Source organism: Pomacea canaliculata, linkage group LG9, assembly GCF_003073045.1.
Source record: "Pomacea canaliculata isolate SZHN2017 linkage group LG9, ASM307304v1, whole genome shotgun sequence".
NCBI lineage: Eukaryota > Metazoa > Mollusca > Gastropoda > Architaenioglossa > Ampullariidae > Pomacea > Pomacea canaliculata.
The window spans coordinates 20,635,777-20,649,772 of record NC_037598.1 but is presented as its reverse complement, the minus strand read 5'-3'; the positions used below and the strand labels follow the sequence as shown (position 1 = coordinate 20,649,772).

General features: G+C 37.6%; 1 protein-coding gene across 8 annotated transcripts in view; it reads left to right on the top strand.

The window, feature by feature from the left end:
• LOC112572607 (neuroglian-like) overlaps positions 1-13,996 on the top strand; it is a 170,281-nt gene that overhangs the window by 3,004 nt on the left and 153,281 nt on the right. For 7 of the 8 annotated variants that reach the window (XM_025252357.1, XM_025252362.1, XM_025252363.1 and 4 more), the window contains 17 exons: positions 77-182; positions 711-906; positions 1,744-1,918; positions 2,186-2,314; positions 2,909-3,008; positions 3,498-3,682; positions 3,931-4,062; positions 4,289-4,447; positions 4,868-5,049; positions 5,349-5,534; positions 5,857-6,049; positions 6,156-6,316; positions 7,009-7,218; positions 7,467-7,704; positions 8,021-8,154; positions 8,443-8,656; positions 9,146-9,268. In XM_025252357.1, the coding sequence (XP_025108142.1) occupies positions 77-182; positions 711-906; positions 1,744-1,918; positions 2,186-2,314; positions 2,909-3,008; positions 3,498-3,682; positions 3,931-4,062; positions 4,289-4,447; positions 4,868-5,049; positions 5,349-5,534; positions 5,857-6,049; positions 6,156-6,316; positions 7,009-7,218; positions 7,467-7,704; positions 8,021-8,154; positions 8,443-8,656; positions 9,146-9,268 (2,823 nt within the window). Of the gene's footprint in view, positions 1-76; positions 183-710; positions 907-1,743; positions 1,919-2,185; positions 2,315-2,908; positions 3,009-3,497; positions 3,683-3,930; positions 4,063-4,288; positions 4,448-4,867; positions 5,050-5,348; positions 5,535-5,856; positions 6,050-6,155; positions 6,317-7,008; positions 7,219-7,466; positions 7,705-8,020; positions 8,155-8,442; positions 8,657-9,145; positions 9,269-9,517; positions 9,701-9,854; positions 9,975-10,270; positions 10,430-10,764; positions 10,942-11,302; positions 11,364-11,782; positions 13,564-13,996 lie in introns of those variants that run through there. The other variant, XM_025252364.1, reaches the window with a different exon arrangement.

Here is a 13,996-nt window from a genome sequence, read left to right as displayed (position 1 = left end):
TTTTTTTTTACATGGATAATAGTGGATTGAATATTTTACATAACAATAATTATTGCTTATGATTTTTTTTGTTTAGTCACAACCCCACCAAGCATTTTTCGGCAGGCATCTCAGAATGTTCTTTACAAAGCAGGAGAAACTGTAGAAATAACATGTGAAGCACACGGCTCGCCGAGACCAGTGTAAGTCTTATGGACTATTTGTTGTCACGTATAGACAAAAAACATTGAGCCCGGGACTTGACCTTTGACTCTGATACCCCAGTACATGGAATCTGAAGTATTTAAAAACATAAATAATAAACTAATCAAGAATGAAAGATCAATCAAAATTTTAATACAAATTCAAAGTTAAGCGAAAGAAACTATTGTACGTTATTCCATTGTGAAATCGCATTTTCTTTTAAATCGAAAGGAAATGAAGTATACGAAGTCGTATTCCCCCCCCCCCCCAAAAAAAAAATAAAAAAAAACCCAACAAAAAAACAAAAACAAAAAAACAAAACAAAACAAACAAAAAAAAAAAAAACCCAAGCAAACTAAACAAAACAAAGAAGCTTTCGATACAGGCTTACGCACAAATGCGATGTTTAGTCCGACATTCGGTAGATTTTAATGGCTACACGCAATGTAGTAAAGAATAAACACAGTAAAGAAGACGTTTAGTGTCAGAATTGCAATCATCATCATCATCATCATTATTATTTATAGGTACACCTGGAAACGTAACGGAATTGACTTCAGTCCAAGCGGAAATGACGATCGCGTAGTCCAGCTTCAGAATATTGGGACACTTGTCTTCACTAAGCCCGAAGCTAAAGATGAGGGTATATTTCAGTGTTTTGCAACAAACAACTATGGTGTGTCGGCATCGGTCAAAGTGAACTTAAGAGAGGCAAAACTAAAGGTAAGCCATATTTAAGGCTTTAGGAGATGCTGTGTTTTCACTATCGATGTCTGTAATTGGGCAGAAAATATAAAGATAGAATTTAGCAGATATATATATATATCTGTGTGTGTAAATTCATATATATGCAAATCCATTTAAATATTATATATTGTAGCATTCAAACAGAGCATGTACAAATGTTTTTAAAGTCTTATGTATTTCCTACGCCTGAACGATATATTTAGTTTAGTTTATTTCTTGTTACTCCCCGAGGAGCATAGGGCTGCAACAACACCTCCCCAACTGACCTGGTTGAGATATATCTCAGGGATTTGTAATTTTCCGTCTCTATGCCAGATTTAATGTGATGACATAAACCAGCTCTTATTTTCCACTAAAATGTTTTGAATATTTGTTGTCTTTATCCTCGTCTGTTCTACTCTGTCAGGGCTGTGGCAAGGTAAGGCATGTATAATTAGTGAAAGTAGATGGTGAACACCTTTACAAAAAGCTGGTCCTCAGATATAGGAGAGTCTAACATTTCAATGACATACGATCGTTACAGGACAACCCTTTAGTGTAGAAAACTAGATGAACCGTTCTGATGATTCAGTTACCAATACCTAAAATGATTTACGGCTGTCAATTAGAAGGATTGCTTTTATCTTGCTTTTTTTAAATTAAAAATTTATTTATCTCTTCTAGTTTGTATGGTTATCCTGGTTTGACTTTAAGAATTAATAACATAAAGATGTTTCTAATTGAAATTTGGATGGCTTTATTACATATTCAAAACATCAGTGGACGAAGGCACAATTTATGAATCTTAAGAGGAAGAAAATGTGAATGTTTCAGGACTTCCCGATTATGCCAGACGTCCATAGGAACCCTATATTAGGCTCAGACTTAACACTGGACTGTGTTCCCCCTGAGAGCATACCCGTACCAGAGGTGTTCTGGGCTGTCAGAAGGCCAGGAGGAGGTTTTGACCCCTTGAATCTTGATGCACGTGTCACCATGGATATAGAACGTAAGCATTTGTTTCATTTTGAGCGAATGACAATGACACATGGAATGTTGGCTAAAATAAATTTTAACTCTCTCATGTCTTTGTAATTGTCCGTGGTTATTCTTGAAGTCTAAGTATCCAGGTTTATGGCAGTTATTAAATGGAAAATCCCAGGATGAGTGGTTAATGATGTTTATGCTCATGTTTCTGAAGAATGCCATTGTTGATGTCATCTCAACATGTTGCCCATACTCAGGAAGCTCCTTTCCGCTATTTCTGTCTTGCCAGACCGCCTTCGAATCTTAAATGTCAAGATGGAAGACCGGATGGATGGTCGGGGTTATATTTGCATGGTGATTAATGGACTCATGCGAAAGGGTACTCAAGGTCCACAGTATTTTATTAATCCAGGAGGAGGTGAGTCGTTGTCATAGGAAGTTTCGTTAAGAATTTGCCATTTGCCCGCTGTTGTAAGAAAAGTAGAGATTTTTGTTAAACTGGCACCACAGTATCAGGTCACATTTAATTCTTAAAAAAATTAATTCTTTAATATTTCTGGGTCATTTCAAGATTCTCTTTTTGTGTGATGGAGAATATTTTGGTTACACTGTTTGTGAAAAGCAGATTACTATAAGTTAGTTATGTTATTAATTTAGAGACATTTCCGTTCTCATTCGCTTTTGTTCACAATTGTAAAACAATGAGTTCTAGCATCATACTTAATGAATGTGGAACTGATTGATGGTGCATATCACAATAAAAGTACAGTCTCATGCAGTCATACCTACTGCAATTGTTTCTTATTTTTTTATTTTATTCAAATTTATTAGTTAATTGGAGTTAATAATATTTTAATTTGTGCAAGAAATGTACTTCCCATATAGTTGTTTTTGGAAATAATTCTTGTCAGCTGGATTGTAGTAGCGATTACTTGTGGAGAACATTGGAATGGTGTGGTGGATGTTTGAACACTTCATATTTCTAGAGAGAACAATACAAGTTTATTTTCAGCTGAAGTGACGAGCCTTCCGAAGTATATGTGGTCATCTCCAGAGGACCACTTTGGCCTTCTTGGAGACCAGTTCAAAGTCAAGTGCATCTTCTCTGGAAAGTATGTTTTGTGGAGGAGACAGTAAGACTGTGACCATGTGAGATTTTACAAACAGTTCACGATGACTACTTTTTGACAATATTGTGGTCAACATTCTTATTTGCTGTATTGCAAAATTTAACATAAATTATTCAGCTGAGTCCAGGGCACTTTCATGGCAAAGTATGAAGTGTTTTATCTGTGTAAACAGATGAAGAATTTTCTTATTGTGAGAGATGGAGGAGATAATAGTAACGTTGCCTAGGTCTGGAGAAGTATATAAATCTCTTAGGTTACAAAGTCATTATTTTACTATTTGAAAACAAAGTTGATTTTAAACCTAGTAAATAAAAAGATTTTGTTGATTTGTGTTACCTCGAAAGCAAAGAAACAGTTCCCACCCTTCTCAAAGGGAAAGAACCCTCCGAAAGTAAGATCATTTACTTGCTAGGACTATCTACCCCAGACCTTCTCTCTCAATGATATGATTGCTCTGGGTGTACTCAACAGCCCGACACCAGATGTACATTGGGAGAGGGCAGATGGAACACCCATCCCTGATCGGATCAAAATACAAGCTTTTGGGATGGAACTGTTTATTGATGAACTACAGTTTGAGGACGCTGGAACTTATGAATGTTGGGTCGCCAGTCAAAGTAAACGTGTTCAGAGAACTATCTCAGTCCGTGTGGAATGTGAGTATTGGGAAAAAACATCAATTAAAAAGCTTTATTTTTAGTATAAAACACCTGAAAACGTGAATACGACATTTCAATGCTTTGAATGATGATTGTGCAATTCTATCAGTTTCCTTTCATACAAATAACATTTATCATAACAAGGACATGTTTCCGAGTGTTGAAAGCAAGTGCAAAGGATGGCTACATAGATGATGTAAATAAACAGAAATGAACACCCAATGTTTTCTTAATTATTTTTTCAGCTGTACCTTACTGGCTGCTGGAGCCAAAGGATGTAGAAATTGGAGTTGGAGGCACAGCACAGTTCGACTGCTTGGCAAAGGCTATTCCACCCCCAGAGTACTTCTGGTTTATTAATGGAGTCCCCTTCGAACGTACTAACAAATTTCCTCTTACTTGGATATTTGTGTGAATACTTATTGTAATCGGCTTCATCAATCGGTGCTTTGATCAGTGATTTCCAGAAAACACGGATATCTAGGTTTATACACCACGGATATCTAGGTATAGTAGTTACTGACTAGAACCTGTCTAAAAGGTCAAAGTCCTCGTTCAATTTTCCCTAAATGAGCTAAAATTTTATTTGTTTGTCATTTACAGATGTGAGGGACAGCAGGATCACCCCAGACCGCTTCAAGCGCCCGCGTCCTGACCGCATAGTGTTTGAAAATGTCAACAGGGAGGATTCCATGGTGATCCAGTGCAATGCCACGAACAAACATGGTTATATTTGGGGCGATGTTTACTTGAATGTGCTTTGTGAGTGGATATTACTGTAGCTTATTGTTTGTTAGCGTGTTATTTTGTAACTTATGTGTATCTCTCTCTTTCTCTCTCCGTGAGCATGAGAGCATGCGGGGGATGTATGTTTTTGTGTGCGTGTGCGTGTACAAGCATGTTTTGCCCAACATTAACCCACACACACCTTTGAAATGTTGTATACACGTTGGAAATGACATTTTTGTTTAACTACTTCCACACATGCATATTATCATCTGTTTAAACATCATCTGATGTCCATATTGGGCTTCCATAACCATCATACAATGGTGAACAAAAAGACAAAGAACCAGATACTGAAACCAACAGAAAATGATAGAACCTTTGTCAGCTGTGTGTTTCTTATTGTTTCTTGATTAGATATAGACGAGGCAATACAATAATTGTGTGTATTTGCAGCCGAGGCTCCAACAATCCTTACTCCTCCAGACCAGCTAAAAGTTGTGGCGGAGGGAACGTCTGTAAACCTGACCTGCAGGGTCGCGGGCAAGCCAGACCCTATCGTCACGTGGTACAGAGACAACCAGCAGATCAGTGGTGGGAGGTATAAGATCATGCCCACAGGAGACCTCTATATAAAAGTAATCACGGCTTTTCCTGCACAATTATTCAACCACGTTTCTGTCGTTAAAATGTTTCTAACAATCTCTAGCTGCAATCTGATAATATTTTGCGCTAAAATGTTTGTAAACAAAGACCTGGAAAGGAATAGATAGACTTTAAAAACTTTTGTTACTTTAAAATTCCATAGCCACATGATGTTGATTTTTTGCTGGCCTTTGTGGCAAAGCGTTGAATTTTCTACAAATTTTTATGCTTTGAATCTCTTTTATTTCATTTTATAATTTTTTTAATTTTAACATATTTTTATTTAATTAAGAAAGTAGTGCTGTCAGATGCGGGGCTGTACACATGTGAGGCTAAGAATGTCTACAACACGACCAGCAGTTCTGGGAAACTATTGGTGAGGCGCAAGACGGTGATAGAACAGAGGCCTCTGGACCTGGAGGTGAACGCAGGGAGTGATGCAAAACTAAGTTGCTCTGGAACCACTGACCCAGCAGAGGTGAACTTTCACTGGAAATGTCTTAATGACTAACCTTAAAAGACTACTCATTCTCTAGCATCTCCATGTCTTACTTTTTCAATCAGTGATTGGTCAGGCCACTTTTCTGCCACAAACTAAGTTAAAAAAATTTGTTTGGGCTTGGCAGCGAGTTTAATGGTTTTCACCAAAAGACTGCAACATAAAGATATAAAATGGGAGAATTAGGGAGCCTATTTGTCTAAAATAAAGCAAATAAAGGATACACAAAAAGTTAAACGTAATATATTCATTATAGAGAGACTAAGGCTTGTGTAAAATTATTATTTTCCTGGCCCTTTAGGTGGACAAGCTGCAAATAAAATGGCTGAAGGACAACAAGGAACTCTCATCAACCTCGCATAGAATAACTACCAACAAGCAAGACAACTCCTTGACAATATCGGGAACCATTGTAAGAGATTCTGGATCATATACCTGTGTTGTGACCAACGGCTTAGATCGAGACGAGGCATCTGCGGTGCTAATTGTCAAAGGTTAGTTCCTGATGTCAGACTTTTTAAGTAGCTTAGTACCTTAGTTTATAAATTCTTCACCTCGTCGGTGTTTAAAGAACGCTTCAACCATTTGTTTTCTGTGTAGACAGACCTGATTCTCCAACTGATGTGAACGTAGTCAAGTGTACCAACCATTATGCAACAATTAGCTGGACACCAGGCAGCCTCAACAATGCACCTGTTCAGTATTTTGTAGTCTTATACAACACAAACTTTAGCCCGGATAAATGGATGTTTGGAGCAAAGGTGACTATATTTACACTTACCTTGTTTCCTCGAAAATAACCCGAAAATAAGCCTAGAATGATTTTTCAGGATACTCGTAATATAAGCCCTACTCCATGTATAAACCCTAGTGAGCCAGTCACATTTAATTCGTCTGTTGAAACACACGAAGGACGCATTGAATTATAAAGCAATTATATTAATATATATAATATTATTTCATCAATGCTTATGATACATGATAATATAAAGGATTTGTAAATGCCCGAGCCGACATTTTTTGACAATAGGAATACTCATCTGTATAAGTACCGCAAACCTTGGTGGCACATGTGCAGTATACACTTTCCCTCTATTTTCTGTAAAATTTCATCGACACTTGAATAAATGTAGATTTTTGTAAATAAGAAGATAAGAAATCACTATAAAAAAGGCCATAATACCTTTTTTTGAGCACAAATTATTAAAGGCCCAGTCTTATTTTAGGGGAAACACCGTAGATGCCTGAAAAATATAATCATAAATTTTAAATTTCAAAATGAGATACAACCAAAATTGAATAATACTGATGGAAAAGCAAATATTTGTCGAGGTTTTTTTGTCAAACCTTTTGTGTTATTGTGCATTTTCTACAGCAGTTTAAAGTAATATTTAAATTAAATTCAGCATGACAAACTAATGACCCACACTTGCAACTGTTTTGTTTCCTGAAGGTGGAGTCCTCCGAAACTGAGTTTAACTTCAGCATGACTCCCTGGGTTACCTACTCCTTCCGTGTCATCGCCTACAACAAAATTGGAGAGAGTGACCCCAGCGCCCATAGTCCAACAGGCTGCAAAACTAAACCAGATCGCCCTCAAGCTCATCCCCAGAATCTTCGGACCATTGGAGACAGACCTGGTCTCCTTCACATAGAATGGACAGTAGGTGGTCTAAGAATATGAATATATGCACACCGACACCAAAACACACACACACACACACCTCTGTGCAGTCCATTCTAAGACTTCTGTTAAAGGTATGTTTAGACGCCAGCGCTCTAACCACTCGGCTATCCACTTCCCCTATGTTTTGGTGAAACAAGATTTGTATCCTTTGTATCCTTTCTCTCCCTTTTAAAGTGGTCGATCGGCAGTTTTCTGGAAGATTTTCTACAATTCATCTGTTGCAGCCAGTGCCAGAGATCCAGCACAACGGGCCTGGCTTTCAGTACATACTGCAGACTAAGCGTGAAGGATATGAAAACATCGTTCAGCAAATTCCAATCGATGATTGGAGAACGAGAGAGAAGTTTATTACAGTTGGAGACCAGATTTATGAACCATACATTATCACCATGAGAGCCAAAAACAGCATTGGTGATGCTCTGCACGACCCTCCCACAATTCGAGGCTTTACAGCTGAGTCAAGTAAGTTGCAAAAAGGAATAAAATAAGACTGAAAAACATGTGTATATAATATGTGTATACAAATGTGTGATCAGTTGTAATTTAGGGGGGAAAATATCTCACAAGAGTAATGAATAATGTTGTATTTTAAATTTTGAATGATTGACTTTGATCAACGATTATGAAATATTATGATTATTATGATCATTAAGGATCACTTGAGCACACTAATAATGGTGGCCCAGAATCTCATTAGTGTTTGATTTTTTTTTCAGTTTTATTTCAGTTTAATTTTTTTATCTCCTCTAAAGTTTTACATCCTGAGTTTCGTTTTCAGTTCCCAATATTGTGCCCGAAGCTTTGCAGGCAGAGCTGGTGGAAGACACCTATGCAGTGCTGACATGGGATTTTGACTATCAACAAATTAACAAAACACCCACAGCCATCAATGGAGAGTTCCGTGGATTTAAAGTAAGCTAATGACTTGAACCTTATGGCATCTGAAAAAGCGTTAGCTTGGAAATATTTTTTTATTGCAGTATGTAGCTGATGAGTCGGATCTTCACGAGACTGTCACCTTTTGGAACTGGTGCACTGAACATGTGAAAAAGTGATTGACATTTAAATCCCATGGTTTCTCTGTGCATCTGTCGGTCTGAGCGTCGTGTTGAACTCTAATTAATATTTTGTCCATTTCATTCAATATTAACAGGTTGGGAACATATTTAAGGATACCTTTTCCCCCATTTTTGTTTCCAGATTCACTTTTGGCAGAGAGGGTACAAAGAAAACACACTCAGGGAGTGGAATGTGTCGCCACAGGATGCCCTTGCCTCGCGAGTAGGCAGACAGTTCCGAGCAACGATCCACCAACTTCTGCCACAAACAACTGTAGAGGCACACATTGCTGTGATGAACAACTACTATGTCTCGCGGCCAACAGATGTCCTGACATTCCAGACAAAGCCAGGACGTGAGAAAATGATGTGAAACAGAAAACACAAACTCATGCACACAAACTGCCTCAAGGGCAGACAACTGAGTGGACGTCTAACTTAACGTATTATCCCATGCACACAAAGAACTTACCTAAAGTCCAAAATGAAATGACATTTTTGAACTGTCCTAATCGCACAATATTGTAGGACTTTTCTCCTTCCTCCACTTTTGCTGTATTCTTCTTGTTTGCAATAGTTCCTGGATCAGTGGCTTTGTTCCGTGCACTTTAGATGGGAGACAATCAGATGAACACACACAACACCATCTTGAACAAGTGCAAATGCATGCATTATTGCATCCTCACATATTAGTTAAAATTTATTATTTCCATTTTGGAAATTTTTTAGTTACTTAATGAAAATGTTAGACACTGTTTTAAGGATTTTTGTTTATTTTGTTTTGTTGATGTTTTGGTTTTACACTTAATGTTATTTACTTTTTATTTTGTCCTTGTTTTCAACAGTCCCTGGACCAGTGGCTTTGTTCCGACCAATCAACATTGGAGACAACCATGTTAACTTGGAGTGGAAGCCACCAGATGAAAATCGTGGAGATATTTTAGGATATGACATTGGATATCAACTTGGTAAGAAAGTAAAATCGGTGTTCGTGATGCAGCACACACAGCACTTCTTGATTGCCCGGCTTAGTCTATGCGCTTTGTTCACGACTGCTATAAAGAAATACGAATAAGCTCTAAAAAATAATAATGTGTACCAGGGTAATAATAACAATGATAATGATAATAACAATAATAATAAAAATTCCGTAGCCTCTCTGTAATCTTGAATTGGTGAATTGTGACCCTTTGTCAATGTGTTTTGACAAATATCAGTGAATGGGCTTGACCTTGGTGAGATGCAAGAACGAGACCCTCAGATTGGAGATCCCTACACCAGCACCGCCATAGTGAGCGGCCTCTTGTCCACCAAGAAGTACCGCATCCACATCTGGGCTCGCACCACAAAAGGCCGGGGCGAGAGCTACTTCATCGAGATCTTTACGACAGCTGGTGGTGGTGCGTGCCTTTTCCTCCCTCGTAATTCCTCATTCACTTGTCGGCAGGTACAGTTTGGGCTAGAGTATTGTTTTCTGCAGGACGCTTGTGTTCAAAGTTTGTACCTCCGCCATGATGAAACATCGCTAGTAATTTTTTACTTCTTTCACCACAGACCTTCGAGTTCCACGCTTTTCGATCACTGATGTCGGGCGTGACTACATAAATGTTTCTTGGTGGATAAACCCATACGCCAAGTCAGGCACCGTTATCTTTGTGGAGTATAAAAGGGAAGGTGAGTATGTGCAAACGATCTGCAAAAATTGCAATGCACACTCTCTCTTCTTTCTTTTGCATTATTTAATTCTCTTCTTAATTCTCTTTGAGTACTTTTTTCATTTACCTACCATTTGCCCCAACAGGAATTTACTGCATTGGGGAAACATCTAGAACCTCCTTCTCGTGCAATAACCATTAAGCGTGTATTTATAAGTATAATCTATACAAATTATTGGTAAAAATCTATCTTTAAAAGTGACATTGCAACCAGTAACTTGTTTATTTATTTGGAATAATTTTAACGTTTGTCAGGTGCACCAGAATGGAGAAGATCAATAGACGAAGTCATCTCAACCTCGAAGGACATTAAGGGACTGGAACCAGGGACTACCTACGAACTGCGTGTTGTAGCCACCAGTGGTAATGCGTCACGAGCCTCACACACTGAACGAGTGCGGACCCACGGAACAGGTGAACGAAAATATTTACCCTCAGGCAGCTGTGTATATCTTTGTTGCTTTCATTACAAGGACGAATAAATAGACGTACATTCTCGATCAACCACGAAGCCACTACTTGTCTAGGTTTTTGTTTGTTTTTGAAAGAAATATTTACAAATATCCATAGTTTATAAGAGCTGAAGCATAAGGAGGTAAGCTAGTATATCATGAAGCTTAAGGACAAAGTATAAATGGAATGCACACGTCTTTAAAATAAGTATTTCCAGATAGATTGTGTGACTGAAATTAGCAGTTTGTTAACTCCCTACACGCGTGTGTACTTCAAGATCCAATACCCTGTTGCAGCTATTGCCTATGCACTGAATGGCAACTTCGGCTGGTTTGTGGGGATGTTGTTAGCTTTCATCCTATTCATCGCCCTCATCGTCCTCTTCATCTTGTTGTTTCGCAAAGGAAAGAGATTTAAGCGGAAGGCTTCCACCTCTAGCTCACACTATGGAGATGATGCTACAAATTATATCGGTATATACCACATTGACACCACTACTACTATTACTACCTAGAATAATGTACGTTTATATAGAGTCTATCCACAGAACCAGATGTACTTAAAGTTATTTACGAACACACACACACACAGAAAGAAACAGGACTGATGAAACTCTGAGACAACCACCGACGGTTAATCTTGTTTGCTTTTCTTCACTGGCTGCAAGACCATCCAACAGAGCAGCAACATCATACATATATATATAAATAATCCTAGGTTATTACTTGTTATTTCTTTCTTCCAACATTCCCATGGATGTTTTTTTAAGTTTAAAGTCTAAATATAAATGGCTTGAAAGCTAGAAACAACATTATTTTTTTTTTTTTATTCTAGACACACCTACACGTTCGTCAGAAGCTCGTGGCTACAGCAATGATTACTACGAAAAGAAGGAGTGAGTAGCTTTCAATAAACTTATGAACCCAATCTATCATTTATAACTCTGTGCATAAAATATATATATATATATCTTGATGTTTGTAATATGTTGGGTTTATGTGTATGTATATAACCATAGAAAGTGTTTGTATGTGTATATTATTTTTTCATACATTCTATACATTCTTGCCTCCTCATACATTTTTTGTCTGGTGCACCATTTTGTATGAGTTAAAAAAACAGATTTAAATCACTTCAGTTAAACAATATGACTGCAACTAAGGAAATAAAATTTAGAAAAAAATGTCTGAAAACAATGAGAATTAACAAACGTTCAGCACAGCAGGCAACCTCTGTATTACCACTTCTTATTTAAACATGCATGACATGGTCCTTTTGTTATTCACATTAGCATTTTCTTCTTTGTCTCCGCAGATATGATGATGACAGATACTATGACCACGACAGTAAAGAGAATCACACAGATGATTACTTTGATGATCGCCATCATGACTCTGATGATGACAGGGGTGGATACGATGACCGTGACTACAGAGACAGGGATTACTCCCGTGACTCTGATGAAGATAGTGAAAACCATGCCAAGAACTACCCAAAGAGTAGAAAAAGACGAATATCTTCCCATGCACATTATGAAGAGTACGAACGCAAGCCCTCTGCAAGCTATGACCCCGACGTCGAATGAACCAACCCCCTTTGACCCCCATGGCACACATAAGGATAATAGGCTGCGAAATTATTCTCGCGGAGTTGAACCCCCTGCCTCCCTGCCTCTTCCACTTTTGAGTAGAAAAGCACTGCATGGATTATTACAATCAGTCCCTGAACCATAACCCTGGCACTAAAGAAATCGTCGTCGTCGTCGTCGTCGTTGTTGTTGTTGTTGTTGGATATGAATGGAAAGTGTATCTTCCAAGGAGGGATTTATAAGCCAGGGGTAGGGCCATCCGTTACACGGTGTCGCCCAGGTTATTTATACTTTAACTCTTTCGACTGATGTTAGAGTGAGTTTTCATCACCTTTTTCTCTGTTCTAAAATCTGGCTGCAGGCTACAATCTGATCTGATATTTTCTGAATACTTTCCCAAATGTGTTTTGATTCTTTTCAAATATGTGGCTTTGGTTGTCAAATTTTTACCAGATGTATAGGTTGGCATTTATATACATATATAGTGATTCCAGACATCTGTGCCGCTCTTTCTCTCTGGTTTGTAGACTAGTGCTATTAGATAATGACTTTGATTTACACCTTTTTTCAATTGTTTTGGTCTTCAACTTGTGATTAGTGTATTTAAATGCTTTTCGCATCAATCTGTCCGCCACACTTAATGTGAATAGTTACATTCCGTGTAAATGCCTTTTAGTATTGAATTTTCGTTTTCAAGAAGCATTAGTCAGCTTGGTATTAATAGCTATTTAACTAATCTTCTTTGCGGTCACTAAGCCATTTGTGTCCCTTTTTGGCTTTAGCAGTCTGATGGGTCTTCCTTTTGCTGCTGCTTTCTCTTCTAGTCTTTACTTGACAATTATTGTTTGAGTTAGATTCACTGATTTATCTTCTTCGTTCAGTAATTCGCCATCAATAGTCTGGCTTAACATGTTTCTTAACTAGACGAACATAGAAGTACGTTTGACAAAGTCTGTTTATAACAATAATATGAAAACTTTTCCAAATAAAGGCAAGCGTCCATATTTGTCTACGAACGACTTTAATGCTTTCAAACGTTTCCTCGACATTTATATCTACACCAAAAGTATTTATTGAGAGTACAGTAAAACTTCTCGTGCTATGTATCTGATACAGTAAGTAATTGATTCTTACGGGAATGGGAACTGATAGAAAAAGCACATAATGTAATGAACAAATAATCATGTGACTGTGGCAATGATGTTCTCTAACCTGCTGTTGATTATAAATATATTACAACTGTGCTTACTGCATTATGTCATCTGTGACTGATTCACAGTGTTAAAAATTGAAATAAGTTAGTGGGTATATTTTGTTTAATAAGGGACTGCTGGGCAGTTCTGATCAAGACAAGAAGCTTTATTTAACATGGTGATAATATACCGAGGCTTCCATAATTTGTAAGAATTGTTTCTAATTTTGCTTTTACTAAAAAATTATAAAATGATGTACAATATCAGTATGTGGGCAACCTGTCTCATTTACAATAAAAAGGGAACAAAATATATAGTGGCTTCTTATATCTGTTTTTTGATAAACACAACTCACAGTAAAATCGTACACAGGCTGCTGGCATAATTTTAAGATTGTGCAGACTGCTGCAATCTGTGATAATAATAAGTATTTTATTGCGCAAGACCACGATCAAGATAAACAGTTTGACAATGAAACATATACGTATGTATGCACATATTCTATCAACTATCAGGACAATGGTTTTCATTGATTGAATATTGTGTGTAACCTACACGTCAGTCCCTGATGGCTACGTGGGGTGGTCTAGTCACACAAGAACACAAAAAATGGAAATTGCCGTTCAACTGTAGATTTTATTCAGGGTTGCACTCTACAAACAAAGACATAGCTTAGTAGCAACACTTAGTAGCAACACGAGAGTGCTACATGTGAATATTGACGACATTCCTAAGTACAGAAGTGAT